This window comes from Crocodylus porosus, unplaced genomic scaffold, assembly GCF_001723895.1.
Source record: "Crocodylus porosus isolate Cpor-Errol unplaced genomic scaffold, CroPor_comp1, whole genome shotgun sequence".
NCBI lineage: Eukaryota > Metazoa > Chordata > Crocodylia > Crocodylidae > Crocodylus > Crocodylus porosus.
Window position 1 is genome coordinate 41363776 of NW_017728951.1, and position 25235 is coordinate 41389010.

Below are 25235 nucleotides of genomic sequence, written 5' to 3' on the forward strand. Positions count from 1 at the left end.
CCAAGGCTTTTTTTTTTTTTTTTTTGAGTAATTTTACCCTTTTCAAAATTCCTGCTCTTCAATAGCAGCAACTGTCAAAATTCCTTCAGAATGACAAAAACTTTTACTAAGTATAAGTCCCTTAGTACAGTAGCTTCTGTTTTATATATACTGCGTTTACTCACATATGAGATGACCCCTTATATTTGTAGGGTTAGCTTGGATTTGAATTTGCCCCTCTTTCTGCTGCTATATCAGGGAGAATAAATCTGAGTCAGGTAGCCCCCTTCCTTTTTGTACCCCCCACCACCTTCCCCTTGCAGTTCTTTCCCTTGCTCCTTACTGTCAGATCCTGCTCTCCCTGAGACATGGAAGGGCAGACTTGAAAGCACTGACCTTGAAATAAACAGTTTATTTTATAGGCAAATTACTACAGGTATCCATAGACTTAGACTTAGTTAATCTAGAATGATGCATTTTACCTTTTTTTAAACGGTTGCAAGTTTTAGCACAGGTACTCCGTAAACATACTTGTAAAAACAGCACTTTGGCACATGCTTATACCAACTACAAATGATGCATGATGTTAGTCCAAAGGCAAAAGACTCGTGATTTACCATACAGTTCATTGGACTGGGCCCCATCAGTCAACAGCATTTCAAGCCTTTGTGATCCCACAGCTCAGTACTACTCGATGTGTGTGTGCATTCAAGATATTCCCCACAAGTGATCCATGTGATAATTAGTCCGTCCCCCCCTCCCATGACTGGAACCAGGTGTTCTTGTTATAAAACCTAGGATATCCCAAAAATGTATACGCAGATGTAGTGCAGGGCAGCATAGTCCAACTTCACCTCATGGAGGGCAAGATCACACTAATCATCAGGAATCTTGGTTTTCTTTGATAAAAATAGCAAATTCTCTGATAAAAATCCTCATTTAAAATTAAATACCACTATATACATAGGTATCAATTAAGCACAATGTTTTATTTGATATATTTACAATTTTAAAGAAATTTTGAAGCCTACTAGTTCCTCAGTCAGTATAATAAAATAAATTCTAAATATGTATAAATTTTGGAATTTGACTTTGGGGTTTTTATCATAGAAAATCAAAGCTCCCTCTGCCCCCTGAGCTGACCAGGATGCAGGTCCCAGACCCCTTACTCCCCACTCACAAACCCCAGGCCCTGGCAGAGGGGCCCCCAGCCGCCAGGTCTATGGGGCCAGAGACCTGGGACCACTTCCCCCTGCCCCCTGCAGCAGTAGCTGAGCCCTGACGGTTGCCCACAGGAAGCAGTGGGTGCTGTGGCAGATTGGGGCATGGAGCCCAGCTCCCCCTTCCCTGTGGGCAGCATGGCCAAAGTAGAGCCCCTTGTGTTGGGGGGAGGGTGGGTGCGGGCTGCCTGCTGCAGGCTTAGGCAGGGGGCTGGCTTCCTGCCACTGTGCTCACTCCTAGGGGACTGTGGAGGGCACGTGCCCACCAAATATGTGTGCAGGATGGGGGCAGGTGTGGGCTCCCTGCCCTGCTGCCCTCTGCCTGGGACCTGCATGCCGCTGCAAGCCCCGCATCACCCTGGCAAAGCGCCCCGTATCCACCTGGCAGCACCGGGGGTCACAATCCCCAGGGTCTCTGCAGCCCAGTGGGTGGGACGTGGCATGGCAGGGCCACAGGATGGGGAGCCCAAGCCTGCAGTGAGCAGCCTGCACCCACGCCATGCATGAATCTGGGGGCACATGCCCCTTATTGCCCTCCCAGGAGTGTGCGCAATGGTGGGGAGCTAGCTTCTCCTGCCCCCCAGATGACCTGCCTGCAACCCTGTCCTACTCGCTGCTGGGGCCCTGTGGCCATGCATTCTGGCCCCAATCCCCGCCCAGACTGGGCAGCAGGCCCAGCCCTGCCCAACTCCCTCCCTACGTCACTATGGGGGCCTCAGTCCCTCCCCGCACCCCACCAGACTTACCTGCAGGAGCTGCTCTCCAGGCTGCTTGGTGCCCCCAAGCCTGACTGCTCTCCTTCTGTATCCCCAGCCCCTTTCAGGCTGGAACTCTGCCAGCCTGCAAGAGGTCTTTGCAAAAGTGCATAATCTGTGTGTTTCTCCATTAAAATGAAAAATCCAAGTTTTTTTCGGGTAAAAGGAAAATCTGCGTTTTTCTCTGTTTTTCCTGTGGGAAATGGAAAACCCGATCCCTGCTAACCATATGCACCAGGCTGAGAGAGGGATTCTGGGTGAGCTCTTTGGGGCCCTGTTTGGTGAAGTTTGTCAGACATTTAAGGCTAGTGAAGAGACAGGTCATTGGAAATGGAAAGAAAGGCACAGCTTTGCTGTGGGAAAGAAGAAGTTGAAATGTATGCAGTATACTGCTTTATTATGACTTGTAGCAGTTTAATGATAAACAGTGTATTTCCTTGTATGCAATTATAGGCCAAGGGGCTTTTTTGCTTGATGCTGATTGCGGGGGACATCATCTTGTATTTAAGTAGATACAATAGATTATTTATCAGAAATTCCCATGATTTCATCACAACTTCACAGTTCTAGTGCATGGAAGACCAGGAAGCTTCATAGTCTGTAATGAATTCAGCAGAAAGTAGGACTGTGCAAAGCTTTGGTCCCTGATTCGATTCAGCCTTATTCAATGGCTGAATCTCTGAATCCAAATCGAATCGGGAGACCCTTTAATCTCTCCGAATCGAATTAGAACCCTCTGAATTGATTCAGAAAGATTTGACAATTTGGACATAGACACAGCTTTAAATGTTTTTTCTACATACCTCAAGGCTCGTGAATGCTGGGTCGGATGGAGCATTCCACAGGAGTGTGGGAGGCTTCCCAGCCAACTCAGCAGCAGACCCAGAAATGGGCCAGAAGCACTTCCAGTCCACTTCTGGGTCTGCTGGGGAGCATGCCCCACCATCCACCCCACCATCACAGCATTCACAAGCCGCGCCTGCTACCTCGAGGTATGTAGAAAAAACATTTAAAGCTGCGTCTATGGCTGAACTGCTGATTGCTGATTCTCCGAATTAGCATCAAATCTTCAGATTTAGATTTGGCCAGATAAATTGGGGACAGTGATCTGAATCAATTAACTAAATCACTGTCCCCAGTGTGGGCTGAATCTGAATTGAATGTGGCCCGTTTTGCACACCCGTAAGTAAGTTAGAGGTTAATAATTCTTAATATGTGTGAATAGCTTCTTTGTTATAGTAATGCAGGTAAAGATTTTTTTTTATATAATGGTTCATATTTTGACAGTGTCTCTCAGGGGAAAATGTTAGTCGGAATACATAATACATAAGTATGTTCTGTGGCTAGTATACCAAGTATATTGTGGTGCTCCCTAACTAAATTCAGAGTATTTTAATAATCACTTTTATTTCAGCTTGTAGGATGGTGGCAGTTTGCCAGGATTTTGGAAATCCAGCATTGGGCACTGCCTGTGTACTGAACTTTTCATGGTATCAAGGATATTAAATGTTACAACTGAGCAGGTGTGAGAAAAAATACAAGCCCTTGATTAGGCCGTCTTGCCAGTAGTCACATACAATAGACTTTCCTTTTCCATTTTGTATACATGCCAAATGGCTGATTAGAGGAGGGAGGAGCTGCTAATTTATTTCCCCTTGTACCTGTTGCATGTATCTTGTGGTAAAAAAATATTCCTCCAGAAAGGGGAGGAAATTAAGTTAAGAGAAAAGGCTAGAAGGAGGAATTCTTAGTGGGGAGGGAGGGACTGTGCAATTATACCAGTGTTAATGAAAAGTTCAAGCAAATTCCAACACTGTTTCATAGCCTGGTTGTGAGTAACAGCTATAAGTAATAGATCTGTAATTATAACTACATAGAAATATACTTAAGTTCTTCCAAACCTATTTGCTACTGACTGAAATCCCCTGGAGCGTTGTGGGTTGTGACATCGCATTCACAGTACCATGAGCTGTCACTTATGTTACTCAAGATGGGTTGAATACTTATCTAGAATCAAGGTGCTGGATAAACATGGGCATTTTTCTTAGGCAGAAATCAATAGTTATTTTAACTGTCTAGCTACACCTTTTTTTTCCCTTTAAAAAAAAAAAATTGCAGTGTAATGAAAAAATCCTGTAAGGTGAAACTGGGATAAAACTACATACAGTAAAACTGAGTGTACAAATGTTAGTTTTTCCTTTGTTTTTCCCTACTTCTTTCTCAGCCTGTAGGCATGTGAGCTGTATGCTGCTGCATTGTTAACTGCATGTAACTCATTCTTCAGCAGAGGAGTCAGCCTATAGTGAATAAGGAATGGATTCTACAAGGTCCTGAGCCCTCAACTCACAACGAGCGCTCTGGGAAGCTGGGAAGTGTCCAGTACCTTGCAAGATTGAGCTTTGTGTGGTGACTAAGCCAGCTGTTATGCCAGAAAGTTGGACTTGCTGTACTTCCCTCATCATTCCCTTCTTTGGTAAAGGAATGAAGCTATTTCTCAACTTCCCTAGACTGAGTTTGTATATTCAGTCTCTGCAGGGTTTCTGAGTTTTCCTTGCATATAACACTACTGCCAATATACATTTTGGACTAGAATATATTCTGAGGGATTTGGAAAATATCTAGTAGGGGCAGAAGTATCACAGAAGTGGTAACTTGATCTGGATGTTATCTTCCCTGCAAAGGGCCCATTCTTTTTTGCTCCTCCTCTCAGGCAATGGTTATTCTGCTTGTGCAACTTATTTTTTCTAGGCTTTCTGAAAACCCCCCAAAACCAAATAGGTTTCTTCCTGTTGCTGCAGCTGCTTTGTGGGAAAGCTTTGCACTTCTCTACATGGGAAAAGGTATGTTGCTATAACAGCGAATATCCCAACTGAAGATGAGCTTAGACTGGAAAAAGTACATGTTACTGATGTAATTGCATCAGAGCTGTGAATTCCCCACTCTGAATTTGCATTATTGACATGCCATGAATAGATGCCATTAATGCAGTTATAGGGGAGTTATAGGGGAGACGAAAATGGACCTGAAGGAAGATTGAAGTTCAAAATGTTTCAGCGCACAACATACTAAGCAAGAGTGTTTAAAAGTTATGCCCTAGATAAGCTTTCAATTCCAGGTCCTTGTCTACTGGCCAGGATCTATCTATAAAACCATACATTTCAATGATCTCTGCGCTCCAGTTGTCTCTCCAAGTATGATATGGTGGTAAGAGATCCGTGCACCAAAGGGATGAGGTAATGACAAATACTGGCATGTTCAGCTAAGGAACCTATTTTCATTGAGGATGCCTGCTAAAAAAGAAGCTTGCATTAAGCAGAATGAACATTTAGAGAGCAGTCTTTTGCATTACTGTTCAAAACCCAGTCACACTAATAGCCTGCAGCAATGACTTCAGCAGGCCACAAGTGCTTTCTAGGCAGTCCTGGGTATGAAGTAAAGATGAAAAAGCTAACATCTAAAAAAGTCCTCAAAAACAAAACAACAAAGATTTGCTTAAATTAGATGTAATTGAACTTATTAGCTCTTAGAGTGAGCTCCCTAGCAGGAAACTTAAATATCCAAGAAGAGAGCTTGACTGGTGACAGAAAGGGAGGAGCTATAGCAATCTGTGATCGTTCTTCTGTCACTTTCGGGGAATCCCAGAAATAGGTGTATTGGCCACGTGCTGTTCACAAGATTTTAAGTGCAGAATAAACACTTTGTGGCCAAATGAAAAAGGTGAAAAAATACTGAGAAATTCTACACTTGCAGTTCTAAAAATTAAAATATCTGTGAAAAAGCAAAAAACAAAACAAAAATCCAAACAAAAAGCCTCAACCAAAAAACAGTTTGATCAAATTTGAGATTCAATTACAGAAGTCTGTAATCAGTGGCACTTTAGCAACCACAGTTACATAAATCAACAAAGAAGATAACAGTTAACAGAATTAACTTTATGTACTTTTCTGGCATGATGATAACATAGATTAGAATGGGTGATTCCTTCAGATGGCAGGACAGTTCTGTTGAGCTGTCAAAGGCCATGCACACAATCTTTCAGAAGAGATCATTTTAACAAATAATAGATAAAAATACTAAAATTCAAAGTACTATAACCTATTTTAATTATATTTCAAATAACATTTTTGTCCTGATTTGTTTGGTTTTTTTGTGAGCAGTGTATGTGGCAGAATGCCACCTCTGTCCCTCCCCAAAAACTCTGCTCTGTGACAGTTTGATTAATATGGGCCCTACAGAGGGTATCCCATCTCTTTAGGTTACCTGAGTTGGATACATTCCTGAGGGAGTGGGGAAACCTGCTCTCTCTGCTTAGGTGACTGGCATCACATACCTGGGTGAGGGGCTTATGCTCCCTATTGTTCTGAGCAATGCCAGCCTGACTGGGAAGGGACTAGAGACCCTGCCAGTCTACCTAAAAACCAGTGATGCATTTCAAATGGGTTGGCTGGCAGGCAACAGGTGCTGGCCTTCATTGGACCAGGTAAATGAGGTCATAAGGTTAAGGACTGCCCAGGAGGAGGAGCAGTAGCCATGATGAAAACTCAAAAAGAGAAGAGCTGGACCATCTGAAACTTGCTCTTTCTCTTGAAACTCATGTTCAGTGAACTGCCTGCCTCCAGAGGGAATCTCCACCTGCCTCTGGATGATACTTGTGAGTAAGCTACCTGAGATGGAACTAGATATATAGCTTGCAGTAACTCAGAGGCGTGATCAGAGGCTACCCAGCCATACCAGTTTGCTCTATGGGATTTCTCTGATATTGTTCTACCCTGTACCCTATTGCAACCCTACCCCCTGTAACCAGTAAAGTTCTCTTTTGTACCTATTAACGCAGACTTACTGGGAGTGGGTCTAGATTATGCCTTGGGGTGCCCTTGGTTTGGCTGACTAAGGGAGACTACTATTTGTGTTTCAGACTGAGAGAAGTACCCAGAGTTCTTGAAGTGGGTCAAGTACCCTCAAGGGCTACCAGGCCTGTGTTTCCCAGGGGGCACAGGGCCAGGATCAGTTCAGACCCTGGGTGGTGGTGGTGTTACCCCCAGTCTAGCAGGTATACTCCAGGAAGGGGGTTGGTGAGATGCTTGGCGCCCCCAGGGAGGCACTCAGAGCCTGGAAGTTGGTCGGGCCCAGTGAGTTGGGTGGCTCGGTGCAGGATCACCCCCTACTGGCCTGCCACAGTATACATAGAGGCAATTGTATAATAGCTCAAAATAAAGTATGTTGGTGGGATGGGATTGGGAGGGTGTGGGTATGTAGGGGGACATTATGCTCGTGTGTGGGGAGCTGCCCATATGCTAGGTTGTAGGAACCAGCCAAGGGTGGGAAGAGGGAGGGGAGGCAGGGGGTGCATGCAGCAGACCTCACTTGGGTGGTGCAGCTATGGTCAGCCCCTACCCCACCATCCAGTCCACAGTGATCCCTGTGGTACTCTGCACAAGGCCAAGCCCCTCCTTGCCTGGGACAGGCCTGCACCCACATCATGCCCATTGACGGTCCCCACCTCCATCCCAGCACTGGCCTCAGCCAGCATACACAGCTTCCTGGTGGCTGCCCAGATACTGCTTGCCTTCCCCCACCTCCAGTGACTCTTTCTCATGCCACTGCTGCACTGCTCTGGGCAGCAGGTAGTGTAAGGAAGCAGCAGTGATCATGGGGATGTGTGCCTTGCACCCTATGCCCAGTTAGGTGGGGGTGGGGAAGCTGCAGCTGTATGGCTCCTGTCCCAACAGGTGGGGCTCTGGCTCCAGCTTCAGGTCCTGGCTGCCTTCCACCCTCTCAGTCACCCACAGGTGTCTGCTCATTGCACCAGTTGGGCAGAGTGGGTGGAAGGCAGTCAGGGGCTGGGGCTGGAGCCACCTGGCTGCAGCATCTTCTCTGCCTGACTGGGCTTGTGGTGCCTGGCACACACCTGCACAGCTGCTGCTGCCTTCCTGAGCTATCTGATGCCCAGAGTGGTGCAGCAAGGGGAGGGGAGGAGGAGCCACTGGAGGTGGGGGCAGGGGGGGAGCTGAAGAGTAACTGGGTGGCTGCAGCAGCAGCACTGGGAAGCTGTGTATACTGGTTGGGGCTGGGGCTAGTGTGGTGGCATTGGCAGGCACAGGGTGGATGCAGGTGGGAGCATGGCGTGGGTAGGAGTGTATGGGACCGAGCCCCATATGCGGCAGCCATGGGTGAGATGCATCCAACTGGTGGGCCATATTTTGTGTGCCCCTGACAAAATGGAAAATACGTGTTTTTTGTCTTTAAGTTTTACATGGACTTGAATTGGAAGGAATTATTTTTAATTTGCCCTCTTAAGAATCTCCAAGGCAAAGTTTAAAGGTACAATCTCATATTACACAAACACAACCGCATAGATCTTCCCTTTTAGAAAGTTCCTTTAGGAATAGGTGACTACATAAAGGTGACTAGGTGTTGAGGCCATAATATTGCAGACATATGTATTCCTAATTTGTAGGCTCGTGAGTCTATTATGCAGTGTTGGAACTTTATTAAAGACTCTTGTGACAGATCTGTTTGCCTTTTAAATGTTTTGGGTTTTTTTAATATTTATGGAGCAGCTGGCTTATTCATTGCGCATTGAGACCTGAAGTTCCTTTAGTCCTCATCTGAAACATAACAGAATCATAGAAAGGTAGGGCTAGAAGGGACCTATGTAAGTCATCCAGTCCAACCCCCTTACTCAGGCAGGATCATACCTATCCAAACTATCCCATACAAATCTTTTTTATAACTTGTTGCTAAAGTTACACAATCAACCTTGTCACATAAGTATAAGGCATCACACCCTAACCTGCCACTGGTAAACCAGGGGGACAATGGCAGTTGACAGCTATAATCATCACAAGTGATAATACTTAAGACTACTAACATAAAGTTATTAAGAATTAAGCACAGAATTAGCAAACTGTAGAGATCAGAAGGTGATGACCACCAGCATATTCTGTACTAAACCTCTCCAACCTGGGTCTTGTCCTTGGCTCTGAATCTTATCGATCTCTCTCTTTGACAAGACTGCAAGGGAGCAGGTTCTCATAAGGAGGCTTTCTGCTAAGTGCTATTCCACTGGCTCTGGAAAGCAGTTCCAGGCCCATACTCTGAGCCACCTAGAAACTCTAGTATGGCATGAGGTGACTTTGTAGAGATGGATACCAGAGCACATAGGCCTGCATAGGTCAGTCTGTGGTCAATCTTTTGACTCTGCGGCCCTGAGGAGTAGCATGGGACCAGTGATTTCTGGGACTGGGATCCATATGCACCCCCTCTCCCACACTGCCCCTGGCTGGCTCCACATGCTGGGATCAATTCCTGTTCACCCTCCCTTGGCACCAAACTTTCAGACCTATGGGGATGCCCACAGGTGAGACTACTCCAGGAGCTGGATCTGGCCCAGAGGCCAAGGGTTAGATTATAATCAAGCCCTTGAACTGGGAGTCAGTAGAGGTCATCAAGCAATGACTTTGTGTTGATAAGAGCATACATACCACAGTGATTAAGTTTAGGGATGACACTAGCTCAGAAAAATTGGTGTGTTGGTGTTAGTGTGCCCCATACAGTTCAAGATACTGATCCCTGCCCCAGGGACTTTGCGGTCCAGAGCTCTTTGTTATGTTGGAGTTTTATTAGGGGCCAGAGTTCCTCTCTTAATCTGTGCTGTTGGGTAACAGAACTCTGCATAAAGCTGCTGGAAGTCTGACTTGATAATACAGCTTTGAACTTCACATTAAACAAATTTGCTACCTTTTATCATACATTTGTTTAAGAGCTGTTTCCTGGCCTCCTCTCTAATCTCCTACTCAGTGGTTCTTGTATTTTCCTATTGTATATACATCAGACAGAAAACTCACAATGACTTCTGGTGGAGAGTTTGCAGATGAGCCAGTGACAGGCTCATGCAGGGAAAGGAGGACTAGATGTTTTTGGCCTTTTCTAAGCAAAAGAGCTTAAGTGAGTTGATAGTGGCCAGATGGTCAAAATAGGGGCGTCTTTGACAAAGGTGTAGTGTCATGAGTTGGTTAAAGTTATTAAAAAATGAAAAAGCCCATAAACATGTGCATATGTAAGTCTCTGATGACTCAAAGCTCTCACTATTTGTAAATCCTAATAGTTGGCCGTGAAGCCATCTTCTCCCACCTTCTTCCTCAAAGGTAATGAATGCATGGTAGCTTGTTTCTAGCTTGAAAGGTGGGTAAGTTGCAAAAATGTAAACACTCAACAGATTAATCTGAGAAAGGACATTAAAATAGTAACTGAAATTCTGCCTCGAAGATTACTAATCCCATCGGTATAAAGTTGGTGGGTGGAAAAGTTCTAAATCATAATTTCATTTGGTAGTGCAGTCCCTAAAACATTTTATGTACACTTATACTTATGTTGGGGAGCTAATGGATTGTTAGAGCTTTTGTTTTTGGGAGGTATAACAATAGGAAAATGAGTGAACAAACAAAATAACAACTTGCATGCAAAACTTTTTTTTTTTTTGGTTTTGCATTTTTGGGCAGGATGAAAACATGTCTGTTGGTTTTAATCTTAAAGAAAGAACTGTAACCAGGGCCGTCCCTAGGGGGGAGGCAAATCGGGGCGACTGCCCCAGGCCAAGTGCTTTGGGGGGCCCCGCGGTCAGTGCTGTATAGGCCTCACTGTGGCTGCCATGCACTGCCACTGCTGAGGATTGCTGGCTCCAGCCACTCGCCTCCCCCTTCCCCCCTGTGCCCCTGTATGTCCCGGGCCTTGCACACCCCTAGGGATGGCTCTGCCTGTAATCTGCTAGTATCAATACGTTTGGGGGTTGTTTTATAAAAGCTTTAAATGCAAGCAGATTGTGCTTCAACTTCTGTCTGTTTTGATCGTTAGCTATCTGTGGTTTGAAAACTGAATGAATGTGATTGATTTCTTTCTTGCAAAGGACACTGAAGCCATGAAGAGAGCTTTGGCCTTAATCGATTCCAAAATGAACCAGGCAAAAGGATGGCTAAGGGATCCTAATGCACCAGCAGGTATTTTAAAATCACCCCAAATACAGCATTCAAACTCTTAGGGCAAGGGCAGGCAAAGTCTGGCCCACAGGCTGGATCTGGTTAGCAGCGGACTCCATTTCCCAGCTACCTGTGTACATCTCTGGTGGGGAGACCCCAGCCACATTGGCCCATGAAAGCACAAGGCTGGGGTTGCCATGGAAACCAGCCTCACCCCACTAGCAGGGTGTGCAGCAGGACAGGGCAAGGGGCTGCTCCAGAGCTGTTGGGATCTTGCAGCAGGGGCAGCTTGCTTCAAGGCCAGGGCAGAGCTGCAATCTGTAGGCGGTACACTCCAGACAGGGGTGGAGGCAGGGGATTGCAGCTCTGTCCTGGCTCCTTGCAGCGGCAACAGCCTGGTTTGGAGCAGGGGCAGAACTGTGATCCTTGTGTGCCCCTGCCTGGAATATGCAGGCTGCACATCGAAGCTCTGCCATCGCCTTGCCAGTGGTGACGGTCTGGTCTGGTATGGAGCAGGGGCAGAGCTGCAATCTGCTGCCTGTGTGCCCCTGCCCGGAGTGTGCCAAGCTACAGATTGAAGCTGCTCCCATCTCAAGATCCCAGTGGCTCCAGAGCAGCTCCCTGTCCTGCTCTGCTGCATACCCTGCCAGCGCAGCTGGGGCTGGTCTCCATGGCAATCCCAGCCTTGAGCTTTCACAGCACAGCTGTGGTTGGGATCTCCATGGAGACCAGCCACAGCAATGTGGGCAGGGGCTGCTGAAAAATAGCTGGATTGGCCATTTTGCCTCCCCCTGCTTTAGGGCATTTATACATGTGCTTCGGAGGGGGAGGAAGGGGGCACTCTCAGAGCTGTTCTAATTAAAGTGCCTGGAACATCATGTGCATTGGCAGGGGCACTTTAAAGTTTCTCAAATGAGCTTTAGTTAAACCATTCCTGCTGCCATTTTTCAGCATGGGGTCACTGATACATCTGACACTGGAGTCTGCTGGAGTGCAGTAATTACCGCACTCCAGCAGACTATTAATTGAGTTTGCTCTGACTTGTAATTAGAGTGTATCAGAGCAGCCTCTCTGCATACGTAAAGGCGCCCTTAATGTCTAAATGACTGTTTGTTTAAAGGGAAAAAATGCAAAGATAATGTTCCTGGAATATTGTTAATGCACTGATATGGGATTATTTTGAACAAACTTTTTCAGTTATATTCTTTTCTTTTCTTCAAATATTAATATAAAACAAATAATGTATATATAAAGTGCTCCATAATGTTTTGCTTTTTTTGTTGGCCAAATCATATAGTTTAAACTATGGTAAATAGTACTTTTCCTATATGTTCTGCTTAGAATGATCCAACCAACCAGTTTCATCCAGCACGCAGAGTCCACCAACAAATTGTGCCCTACCCACCCCTTCCCATGAGGGTGGGAGCGAGGCGCCCATGTGTACACATAGCCAAAAAACCGTAGTGGGCAGAAGGGCTGGCTAGCCAGAATGGAGCTTCTGCAGGGGGCTGCTGCTGCCACTGCTGCAGTCCCTAGGGACTTGCTACGCTTTCCTGGTCTTCTGCTGGCCCTGGGCAGCATGTAGGGACATATCAGCAGAAAGGCTTTGTGGTGCTGGGGCTGGTGGCAATGCAGAGCCTGTGCCCAGGGTTACAAAGGATGGCAGCAGCATGGAGCTTGGGTGGGCAGCCTGTGGGTGTGTGGGAGAGCAGGGCATGCAGCCCTGGCAGGTGGTGACAGCAGCATTACGCGGGGCACTCAGGGCGCAGGCACCCAGTGGGGTGCGGCTCCAGCCAGTGCTGCACATCGCAGTGAGGGGCACAGCCTTCACTGGGCTGCCTGCATCACTGGTGCTCCCTGCCACTTATGCACAGCTCCTGAACTTGCATTGCAGGGAGGGAAGCCCCACATGTTGGAGGTAGCTGCCTTCCCTGCCCCACTGGGGCTGTGCTGCATGGGGGGGAAGTCCCAGGCGCCTTGGCCCCTAGTGGGGCAGGGAAGTCACCAGCTCCAGCACCTGGGGCTTCTGTCTGGTGCTGCACAGCCCCAGCAGAGAAGGCAGCTGTCTCCAGCACATGGGACCTCCCTTCCTGCTGTGTGAGAGCAGGGGCTGTGTGTGAGTGGCAGGGAGCACCAGTGGCCCAGTGGAGGCTGTGCCCCTCGCTGAGATGTGCAGCACTAGCCAGAGCCACGACTCACTGGGTGCCCTGCCTTCTGCTGTGCCGTGGGGAGAGTATGAGGGGGTCCCCACCCCCTCAACTTCCCTCACACCCACACCCTGCCACCACAATCCCCCACGTGTATATACAACCCCCCCACACACCCCATGATACACACCCTACCACCCACACACACCATACACGCACCACACTCATCCTACTGTACACCCCTCCATATGCAAAACTAAGAATTTATTTTTGAGTTATTATGCAATCATCTCTATACACGCATGCAAACACAAATCATGACAATCATTTTTGTTGTAATAAAATTAAAATACTGTTTGTTATAGTAGATGTTTGACTTTTAGTGTATGATTTGGTTTTTTTCTGGTTCTAAGATGGCGACTCCCCTCCCAAAAGGAGTATTTCCAGGGAACAAGGGGAAGGACTTCTGGTAGCAAGGGTTAAGGGTGGGACTTCCGGTCCCAAGATGGTGACAAGGGGCGGGACTATCGATCTGGCCCTCAACAGTTCACCAAACCTCATTAAGCGGCCCTCCACTGAAAATAATTGCCTGCCTCAATCTAAAGCAACATTATAGTGTCGCAGAAACATTGTCTTACAATAAGGTATTAGATTTCTTGCACTGTGTGCCTACCCTATCATTTCAATACATGTACTTTCCTCCCTGAATGAAGTGTAATTAGGGAAGCAGGTCATGATGGAACTAGCAGTTTCCCCTTATTAAATAATGAATGTCTTACATTGAACATGTTGTTGGCTTTTTTGCATGGTAGGTGATGCTGGTGAGCAAGCAATAAGGCAAATCCTTGATGAAGCTGGAAAAGTGGGAGAACTGTGTGCAGGCAAAGAGCGCAGAGAGATTCTGGGAACCTGTAAAATGCTGGGCCAGATGACTGATCAAGTAGCTGATCTTCGAGCCAGGTAAATCTCTTGTTACTACTCAAACAGTAACTCTTCTACTATTAAAACAATTGTAGAATTGAACCTTCATTATACCGCTATTTAGGGTGGGACGTTCATTGCTATAGTAGAACAGGGCAATTTTTTGTGAACAGTTTTTTGTTCTGTTAACCCTGGTTCTATTGAGGCTTCTTCACATTGATATGTAACTTCTTATTTACACGAGTTCTTGGGACAATACCAAACGATATGGTTTAATCAGATAATGCAGGCTTTTCTTAACTGAGCATATGGCAATATAACCGGGCACTAAAAAAATCTCTAGCAGATACAGAATTTTCAACTCCTTTGCTAAATATTTTCCACGAAAAGAAGGTGCCTTTTAGGAATTAGCTTGCATCATCCGAGTTATAATATTCTAGTCCTTGGGATTTCATTAGATGATTCATTTCATTAGAAAGTAGCAGTTGTTCAGATGAAAAAAATCATTTTTGTCTTTTTTTTTTACTTCCCTTCTTTTAGATGGACTTTAGAACAGTTCTTCTGGTTTATAGCAGTTTACTATCTGTGCCCATGAAGAGTCAATCGTTATTCTTAAAACTTTAGTTTTATGAGAGGCGAATCAGACTCGGTGTCAGTTTTGGAGCTTTTGATTCCAAGTTGGTACAGCATTTTTTAGCAATATATGATTAAGGGTCTGCTCATCTTGAGGTGGCTGGCTGATTTCACTGGCAGATTTTAGTGTTACTTCACTTTGAAAGCAGCTGTCTGAGTCACATAAAATTATGTATACGTTTATTTGAAATTAAACCAGATTTTTGTGTAGGTCAAATTGTTCTCCCCATAAAATGACAATTTGTGTTCACTTCACTGGCCTGGGACCTCTGAGAAAAATAAGACTTTTTGGCTGCACAGAGATTCATGCCTGTGTTGACCAAACGGTTGAAGTATCTTAACTTCAATGTCTGCTAAAATGTGTGAAGAAGCATCTCTTTTATATCTGGCCTAGCCCTGGTGACAGGAACTTTAGACCAAACATCATACAATTACTCACATCTTCTGTTAACCTAAAAAAGATTTTGTCAGAAGAGGGCAGTTTAGGTTGTGTAAATCCTAAATGTAGGTTGTGTAAATCCTACTACTTAAGCTGCTTTGCAAATATAACTTACCACATCTAAAACCATAAGGTGTGTGAGCACATACTTAATATATTATCTTCAGGCATGGGAATCGTCCAAATAATGGTTCTAATTCTCCTTTTCCACATACTGATTGATTTTTGCATATCTTCTTAATAACCTTCCCTGAGGTTTCCAGTTCACCCAGAAGTTTGTAATCCACCTAGTAATCTGCCTTTTGACATGAAAAAACAATGGATCCAAGGATGTCTCCATTTATAATAGCTTAATTTAACAGAGTCAGTTCAGTCTTATTCTAAGATGCAGCAGAACATAATTTGCACAGATGCTGCAATTCCAGCTGCTGTAATGTAATCTTTATGGTCATGCTGTCTAGAGGCAGCAGAGGAGTTCTGTTACATCTATTACAAGCCTTACTTGTACTTTAGATGGGAAATCTTTAATCGATATAAACTGGAAAGTTTCTCAAAATAGATACAAAATGCAAAATTTTGGACACAGTGTATTTTTATTAAAATACTAGGTGATGGAACTAATTCTGTAGAAGTTTCATGTATTGCACTTTTTTCCAAAACAAGCACATAGCTGAAGTCAAGTAATTTTGTGCAACTGCCCCAGAAGGTCCCTTTTTCTTTTTCTTTTTTTTATTATATCTTAAAGAAATCAGTTCTCTTCATGATGCTACAGACAAAATTATAGACAGAGACAGACAGCTCTTCTCAGTTGAGTATTTGGCTGATTCCAACTTCCTAGTACAGTTCTTAAAATCTATCTCTTGACCGACTTTGTTATATTGTGACTATTGTAAGAATAAATTAATAATTGATGGCTGGTCTTCATGCTTTTGTTTTAACCTATGGTATTTATGATTGTCATTATACTTAAAATAGAGGACAAGGTGCTACACCAATGGCCATGCAGAAAGCACAGCAAGTGTCTCAAGGTCTGGATTTGTTGACAGCAAAAGTGGAAAATGCAGCCCGTAAACTGGAGGCCATGACTAACTCTAAGCAGGCAATTGCTAAAAAAATAGATGCTGCTCAGGTACTGTTCATATTGTTGTAATAAACACTTCAGTATTTTCCCAAGCTGCTACTTTGTACTCATAATGAACTGTTGCAGGTATCTTGACACAGAATGTGGTTACGCCACATGAAGAATGCATGAGAGACATTTTTTTGTGTACAAATAAATCTTTCCAATTACGCTATCTGGAGGAAACACAGGAGTTCTGTTACTGGTTATCACAAATCTACTTGTACAGTAGATTCTAATTAGCTAATAGATGTAAACAGATGAGCTTCTAAAAATAGGGGGAAAATGCAAATTTTGGACATGACATTTTCTTTGTTTAGCACCATTGCTAATCTTTTGGGAAGTTCACATGCTCAAATGCTTTCTGTGGAGATTTGTATGTAGACTTAGCATAGGGGAAGGCAATTATTTTTGGCAGAGGGCCACTTACTGAGTTTTGGCAAGCTGTCGAGGGCTACATAGGTAGCCCACCCCTTGACAGATGCCCCTCCCCCTGGTTGCCATCTTGCAACCGGAATTCCCCCCCCTTAACCCCTCTGACCTTTGCCACCAGAAGTCCCTCCCCTTGCCCACGGAAATATTCCTTTCAGCAAGGGATTTTGCCATCTCAGAACTAGAAAAATACCAAATTATATTCTAAAAATTGAACATTTACAACATTCATTAATTTGGTTTCAAAAAATATTTTTGTCCTTATTTACATGTAGTGTAGTGTACATAGAAGTGATTGCACAATAGTGTCAAATGAAGTCTTACTCTTGTATACTGTGGGGGTTTGGGGGCATGGAGGGTGGGCATTGGCGATGTTTAGGGGTGCACCCCCTTGAAAGTGCCAACTGCAAAATCGGAAGTGCATTTCCCTCTTCCCCCCTCGTTGCACGGACACACACACACCCTCCTGCTCCTTGCCCCGTGCTCCTGCAGTCCAGTGATGCAGCGGGGGGCCATGTGGTCCTGGAGTGGCTGGCAGGTTGGCAGGGAAACCTTGGAAGTGGTGGCAGGCAGAGGCTTTTGGTTGTGGGGGGTGGGGCCAGGCCGGTTTTGCATCTGTGTCTTGCTGGCTTCCCCTGGGTCCTGCTGCCCCTTGGACCTGTCATCCTTGACAGGTAGTCAGGAGCAGATAAATATTAATTTTCTAAATTTTTTAGGGGCCCTGCAGGCCAGATAGAATGGCCTGGCTGGTTGGATGCTGCCCATGGGCCATATTTTGCCTCTCCCTGACTTAGCAGCTATGTTTAAGAAACTATAAAACAGTCTATTAATGTAGTTATCTTGTTTCCTTTATAAGAATAATATAAGGGACCTTTTCTCTTCTGAAAGAAAAGCATAGTCTTCAATTGTTGCTTTTGTTCCCATTTATTTAGTTTAGGAACTATTATCTATCATCCTGCTTAAAACAGTGGTAGAAAATGCTACCTTGTCTAAAAAATAGAGATATAGAGATACAAAATGGAAGTAGCTGCATTGTACTAGTTAAAATAATGTCAGTGCAGAGGGGAGAGTGGACAGCTGGGCTAAGTTGTATGTAACTTTGTATGCTTGGGCTCATGTAACAAATCAGGCAGGTACTATTAGGGGACATCAAGGTATGGCATCAGGAAGAAAATGTTTTAAGAAATTATTTTGTTTAAAAGATGTTTATTGCAGTAGAAGGCTTCATCTTTATTTGTACATTTTCTTTTCTTTAAAGAACTGGCTTGCAGATCCTAATGGGGGCAGTGAAGGAGAAGAACATATTCGCGGAATTATGGCTGAAGCCAGGAAAATTGCAGAACTTTGTGAGGAACCCAAGGAAAGAGATGACATTCTGCGTTCCTTGGGGGAAATCTCTGCTCTTACTGCCAAGCTGTCAGATCTACGAAGACAGTATGTAGTAGTATCATGCCAGTCGTTATATTTGAGTAAATATAGTTTGCATATAGGAATTAGCTAAATAAGGAACTAACAAAATGTGAAGGGGGGCAAGGAGGGGAGCAAGAGAGAGAGAAAGCTTTTGCTTAAAAGCATTCCTTCAGGGACCTGTGCTTGGCTAAAACCTGTTTCTATATCAAGTTTGAAAAGAAGGGATGTTTATACATGTGCTCTGGGAGTGGGGGCGTGGGGTGCTTTAATTAGAGTGGCTTTGAGAGCTGCTCCTAATTAAAGTGTGTGAAGCATCATGTGTATCAGCATCCCTGAGCTAAAAATGGCAGTGGGGGGTACTTTTAACTAAAGCTCATAGAATGAACTCTGATGCACATGATGCTGGAGTCTGCTGAAGCACAGTAATTACCATGAGTCTGCTCCAGTGTGTTGTAAATACAGTGCATTGGAGCAGCCTTGCTGTATGTGTATAGGCGCCCAAGGGATGGGGACACACTGTGCTTGTCAGCTGTCCTCTTTAATATGGCAGAATTGAATGCATTGATTCCTCATTTTGCAGTTGCTGGAATTTTAATTTAGGGTTTTCTTGAGAGACAACCCTAAATTTTGCAACCTCAAACTGTTTCATTCTCAGGTTTTGCCACAATGACTTGTGTACCATTGTTAGGCTTGCTCCTTTCTAAAAAAATAACAGTGAACAAAGTCATAGTAAACTAAGGAACAGAATCACAGTGGAACCTGTACTGAAAAAGCATTATGCCTGTTGCATCAAGTCCAATGGAGCTTGTGGCTGTAACTATATCTTTTCTTTCTCTTAGTGGGAAAGGAGACTCTCCAGAGGCCCGTGCATTGGCTAAGCAGATAGCCACATCACTGCAGAACTTACAGACTAAAACTAACAAAGTTGTAGCAAACACTAGGCCAGTTAAGGCTGCAGTCCATTTGGAGGGCAAGATTGAACAAGCTCAAAGGTGGATTGACAATCCGACAGTTGATGATCGTGGAGTAGGTAAGGTTTTCGCTTGTCACAGTTAACCCTACTAATGAATTCTAGTAAGTTTCTCCTGAGGAAGGAACTGAACATCAGTCTGATAGCACTTGTTTGGATGCTTACAGCTGTGGAAGGGTCTCAGGAGGACTAGTTATCTTAGAGTGGGATTTTCCAGTTTTCAGACTTCCTGGGATATAGTGGTTTCTAAAGCATTCTGCTCCTGGAAGAATGAAACTTTAAAGGAGATGACCATTTATCTGAATTTTTCCCCTTCAATTGGAAATAAAAAACAGAGACATTCCAAAAGAGCACAAGTACATGCTTAGCTACGTTTGAGTATTTACAGTAAGGCAGGAGCCTTGCAAAGAACCAAAACTCACTTGCAGTGGGCACAAAGTAAAGTTATTGTCAATAGGTACAAGAATACATTATACCAGAAATGTGTAAAAGGGAATAGTAAATATTTGTGATGGCCATAACTTATTCATTTCTTGTTTGGTTAAAAATTTCTGTCTTAATATTACCAATACATTAATAGGTATTGGTTTTGTTTTCATTTTAAACATGTGGCTTCCAGGTTTAATCCTGGGTTAGTCTCATGTGAAGAATTTGTAAAGAATATACCATATCAGATATGCGCTGTGTTAAATATATACAGCATTACTGGAAGAATTTTTGGCCTGGTATTTTTAGTCTAGTGATAATGTGACAATACTTCTGCAGTGTTTGTTCCCTTAACGAGGCACCAGCCATGTCACAAACAACTTTACACATTTACACTTATTCCTAGCATAATGTTGTGATAAGCTTTGATTAAAATCATGACATGTAAACCTGATTTTATTTTATAGTTGTGTGGGCCATTTTGCTGGAATTTATTGCTGTTATCTGTGTAAATACCCATATTGTAACCCCCCACGGCTGTGAGATGAGTGGAATTGTTAATTCCTACTGCCAGATAAGAATTGGGCATGATGGGATGAAATGCCACATTAATATCCACATTTCATGATCATGGCTAATCCTTAAACTGCAATCTAAATATTTGTTAGGGGTTCCAGCAAGACTACTCAGCCAAAATAGGAGGCTTCACAAAATGTTGATGTCAGCACTGCACAACTGCTCCTGTATATTTTGGTCCTGTGACAAAATTATCTTACTAAGAGCATGGACAGATCAAGTACACCCTGTAAAAAGATCTGGAAGAGACTTACTACAGGTTTGGGGGTACCTGTTTCATCTTTTGGCTGCTAACCTGCAGTAAGGAAGGTTAAATGACAGTAATTCCTTCACTTTCACTCAAGGGTAAAATACTGCTGTTGTACTTCACTTACCAAAGGTTAGAAAAAGATAAATTAAACAGAGCAGATCAGCAAGTGTGCTCTTGTATGTCCCCATCCTTTACATAAGTGTAAATGAACTTTTGCCCATGCCCCCGTTTTGAACTCCACAACTTGCAAAATTAGCCAAACTGAGCGCATCTATGCATGAGCTTTATGGCAGTGTAGACTAATTAGCTCCACAGTAAAGCATCACCATCTCCATGTGCACCAGTATTAGGGTGTGGTAAATCAACTCCACCGTAAGATAGTATTGTTGGGAACAGTACTGTCTTGTAGCAGAGTACTTATGTGCACTGGAACACATATAGGCCATGACAGGGGTGGGCTGGGGCACAAGGGTGCTAATGTGCAGGGGCTACCTGCTGCCTACCCCTGCACTTTAGCATCCTTGTGCCTCAGCCAGCCCTTTTGCTGCCCGACATTGCCACCTGGAGCCTGGGGCTGCCTCCTAGGGCCCCCTTCCAGCCTGGGGCTGCTTTGCCCGAGCTCAAAGTGTTGTCATCCTGGGGGCACGTGTAAATGCTGCAACTGGGAGTATCTTATTCCAGCACAAACTGCACTAGAGTTTATTGCTCTGCCTTAATTGCACATGTAGAGGTACCCACTGTGTGCAGTGTGAGAAGTTCATGGTGAATTAGCACAGTAGGAACATGAAATTATCTAATAAATACTCTGTTTTTGCCAACCCTTGCTAACTGAAGATGGTATGGCCTAATGGGCAAAAGAAAAAAAACCTTGAAGAGACTTGGAATTCTTCACATGGCTTAAACTGCAATTCCTTTGTGTAAACTCATGAAAGATCCTTCATCCCAGGTTCTGAGTAACCAGAAAGTTAAGAATTAGACTGGTTATAAGAGACTTCTTTTTTAGTTTGGCCCTTAATTGCCACTTTAGCAGTATGTCTGAGTTATTGTCTATACTTTTTGGCTCTGCATATTACTGATGTAGTACTTATACTGCAGGCCAGGCTGCAATCCGGGGACTGGTTGCTGAAGGTCGTCGTTTAGCCAATGTTATGATGGGACCCTATCGCCAAGATCTGCTTGCCAAATGTGACCGTGTAGAACAGCTGGCTGCCCAGCTTGCTGATCTGGCAGCTAGAGGAGAAGGAGAGTCTCCTCAGGCAAGGGCTATTGCTGCACAACTCCAGGACTCCTTGAAGGTAACACTTTGCTACAAGTGGAACTATCACCAGTTCATGTACCACACAAAATATTGGTGGTTGGGAGTACTCTTAGTTGAGGTATGTGGATGACATACAAAGTAGGAAGTAACTTGGGAAAATCTACAGTGTTAAAAGACTCTGGAGGTGTCCTGCTGACCATGGGTTTCTTCACTGCTTGAGATGTTAAATATGACTCTTCTCAAAGGACTTTATTTCATTTAGGAAGGTATTGATTTGGTGGGATGGACGCATTGATTCGGAGTCTGTTCTTGCTGTCATTGCAGATCAATAATAGGTTTGGTCTTGTACAGAAAAAGGGTGTTGGGAAAACTGGTCATGTTTTTCAAATTCTCATTCTCTGCCCCCCCAAAAAAGGACTGCTTGAAGAACATAGGGTCTCTAATTAAGCCATTCATTGTTTAGCCTCCTGATGCTGTTTTGTAATCACTAAGTGCATTTATACACGTTTGTCTGCTCCAACATGCTAGAGATCCAGCACGTTGGAGCAGACTCAATTAATCGAGTCTGCTCTGCACACAAGCTGACATGCCCGGCACTGCATCGCATGCATTTGTGTAAACAGCAAAATGCGTGTCAGTGCTGAAAAAATGGCGGCAGCATGCTTTTGAACTAAAACACCTTCAATGTGTTTTAGTTCAAAAGTGCACCACCGCCATTTTCTCAGTATTGACACCCATTTTGCCGATTAATACAAATGTACAAGCTGTGGTGCCGGGGGCTTTTAAAAGCACCTGACACTGCGGTGCAAGCATGTGTACAAATGCCCTAATATCCCAAGGTTTAATGTTACAGTGGTTTATAAATTTTTACTGAACATGCTTCTATCTCAGTGGTAACCACTTTATATGGCACTATTTTCTTTGTTTTTGCAAGAATACAATTCCTGGGATTACTAATATCAACATTTTTTAAAGGATCTGAAAACAAGGATGCAGGAAGCAATGACTCAGGAAGTTTCTGATGTCTTCAGTGACACTACAACTCCTATTAAACTATTGGCAGTGGCAGCCACAGCACCTCCTGATGCGCCCAATAGAGATGAGGTAAGTGCTGTAGAGACTACAAATAGATTCTTGTGGGTATTTCGCTATGCAGCTTTACATGAGAGAAGATCTTGTCCTTTGTTGTCATCCATGCTCATCAATATTGCTATTGTGAGGATTCTAATGCAAACTGCTCCTAGATTAATGGAAGTAATTGATTGACTGATTACTGGAAGTAAACATTCAATAGAAACCAGGATATCTATGCCAGACATATTCATGTTTAGATGCTTCCAACTTTCTTTTAACTGTTTGTTTATTGGTTGGGTTACCTACAGTAGTGTTAATTTCTCTACATGTAAAGTTTTGGTGTAAGGAGACCAGAGCAGATAATCAATTTGTGCCAAGACTCATCAATATATTAGACCTGTTTTTTCCAATACGTAACCCATTTCATGTGCCTTTATACAGTATCTAAAACACTTGGCTTAGAAGCTGTATTTAACTAGTTTTTACAGAGAGCCAGAAAGATTTTCCAAAGCCTGAGAAATTTGGCTTTATAGGAGAGTAACTTTTATCAACATTATAGTATGTATTCAAAAATATAAGTGGATGCAACTGTAAGACTGGATATGTGTAGAGAGAGTTCTTGCGTAGTGTTTTGGTTTCTAGGATAACTATCCATTTTCTTATAATTTTGTATGAAAAATGTTTTAATTTTTATTTTCTATATTTTTAACTCAAAATTCTAAAACAATTTTAGAAAAATCTGTCATCTTTATAAGAATGACAGCTACAGCCCTGGATGCATTGTTGTACGTTTCTTGTTGGAAGCCTAGTTTTGGAAGTCAGACTAATTTCTTTTAGGCATATGGGTCCAAAATTATTTTTCCCACACTGAGTGATTAAAAAAATAAAGAAAACAAAACCAAAAAATGTTTTAACATATAGCATCAGGAATTCCTGACTAGCACTACTAGGATATAATGTACAAATATCTTGCATCCATGAAAATGTTAAAACACACCTTGCCAACAGGACAGGATAGATTAGTAATTTAAATCATCTGATTAGGAAAAACTCTGCTCTAGTCTTGGGATTATAAATAAACATTGTTGGTGCAGGATGTTAATTGATTTAATGCACCAAGCTAGCGAACAGAAAATCTTGGCTTCAGTGTTTAATAAAAATGTGTTACTTGTGTTGATGCTGTGGGGACAAGGATGGTGTTAGACCTAAATAGAGTAGAAAATACTTTTGAGACGGTACATTGCTGCTTATATTTTTCTTCTCCTCCGACCTCTAGGTATTTGGTGAAAGAGCAGCGAACTTTGAAAACCATGCTGCTAGACTTGGAGCTACAGCAGAAAAAGCAGCTGCTGTGGGAACCGCTAATAAAACTACTGTGGAAGGCATTCAAGCAACTGTGAAATCAGCGAGAGAACTTACACCTCAGGTCTGTTTGCTTAACATCTCAAATTCTAAAACATTAATTTGCAGAGAGAGACTCCAGAAGAATTTCTTTGTGGTCCTGTTGACCAAAACAACATTTTTGCATTGGCATTATGTTGGGATCTAACTAACAGGATTATTACTAGAATGTCATATTTGAACCGGAAAGCTTGCTTAATAATTGTTTTCCAACTATTTAAGTTGGTCTAATAAAAGATATCAGATTCACCCAAAGAACCTTGTCTGCCTATATTATATTTTAAGGTGATTAAGATCCACTTTTAAAATAGATCTGTAAAAAGGAGGATAGTATGTGTAATAGATAGGACAAGCTAAAAGTTAGAAATAGATTTCTTTCTTTGACTCTTGGCCAGATATTTCAGTGGCTTACCTCTTAGCAAAATGACCTGCAAAACTTTAACATTTTGGTAGTGTTGAGGTGATGTTGTTGCCATGATGGTCCTGGAAATATCAGTGTCAAGAATTCTTACCTGCAGAACTTAAAAATGTCTGGGTAAGAAATAATGCTCTGTAAAAAGATTTTTCTAATTTGGGTGGTCATATGAAAGTGTAACTATGTGCAGCATGTGTAGATTATGTTTGATATTGCTACTCAGAACAGCAAAAGCAAATGAGCATGCTCTCAAAAAATGGATTTGTTTTTGGGTGTATGTGCAACTGCATAAATAATTGGAATTCCGGATAATCTAGTATCTAGGGGCATTTTAAATCTCCTTTGTTGTGCAGAGTTCTTTATGCAGCCAGAAGGCTTTTACAGTAAAACTAAAACTGTCAGATCAATATTGAAAATGAGTAATTGGGCACCTAGTCAAAAACGAAGTACATTTTAACTGTATGTAAACTATTCCTTTGTAACAAATGCTACATATTGAAGGATGTCTTACTTTGGCAGGTAGTATCAGCTGCTCGTATTCTGCTAAGAAATCCTGGCAATCAAGCTGCTTATGAACATTTTGAGACCATGAAAAATCAATGGATTGATAATGTGGAAAAAATGACAGGTAAATTACAGAATATTTTATACCTCTTACTGCTTAGGTCCTAATATACTTTTTCTGATACTTGGATTTACAAAATATGCATAAAAGTAATAACTACAAAAGCATATTTTTATATATAGAATAGAGCAGACATGCGCCATAACACAGAAAAAAGCCTATTTAGCAAAGTTTCTTGTTGTATAGATGCCAAATTAATACATCTTGTT

At 43.2% G+C, this 25235-nt stretch overlaps 1 protein-coding gene across 2 annotated transcripts in view; it reads left to right on the forward strand.

Moving 5' to 3' along the window:
* VCL (vinculin) overlaps nucleotides 1-25235 on the forward strand; it is a 105755-nt gene that overhangs the window by 64952 nt on the left and 15568 nt on the right. For both annotated transcript variants that reach the window (XM_019555557.1, XM_019555556.1), the window contains exons 7-15: nucleotides 10860-10950; nucleotides 13889-14036; nucleotides 16045-16198; nucleotides 17880-18055; nucleotides 18871-19061; nucleotides 21349-21548; nucleotides 22487-22615; nucleotides 23862-24011; nucleotides 24921-25029. In XM_019555557.1, coding sequence (XP_019411102.1) covers nucleotides 10860-10950; nucleotides 13889-14036; nucleotides 16045-16198; nucleotides 17880-18055; nucleotides 18871-19061; nucleotides 21349-21548; nucleotides 22487-22615; nucleotides 23862-24011; nucleotides 24921-25029 — 1348 coding nt within the window. The remainder of the gene's footprint in view (nucleotides 1-10859; nucleotides 10951-13888; nucleotides 14037-16044; nucleotides 16199-17879; nucleotides 18056-18870; nucleotides 19062-21348; nucleotides 21549-22486; nucleotides 22616-23861; nucleotides 24012-24920; nucleotides 25030-25235) is intronic.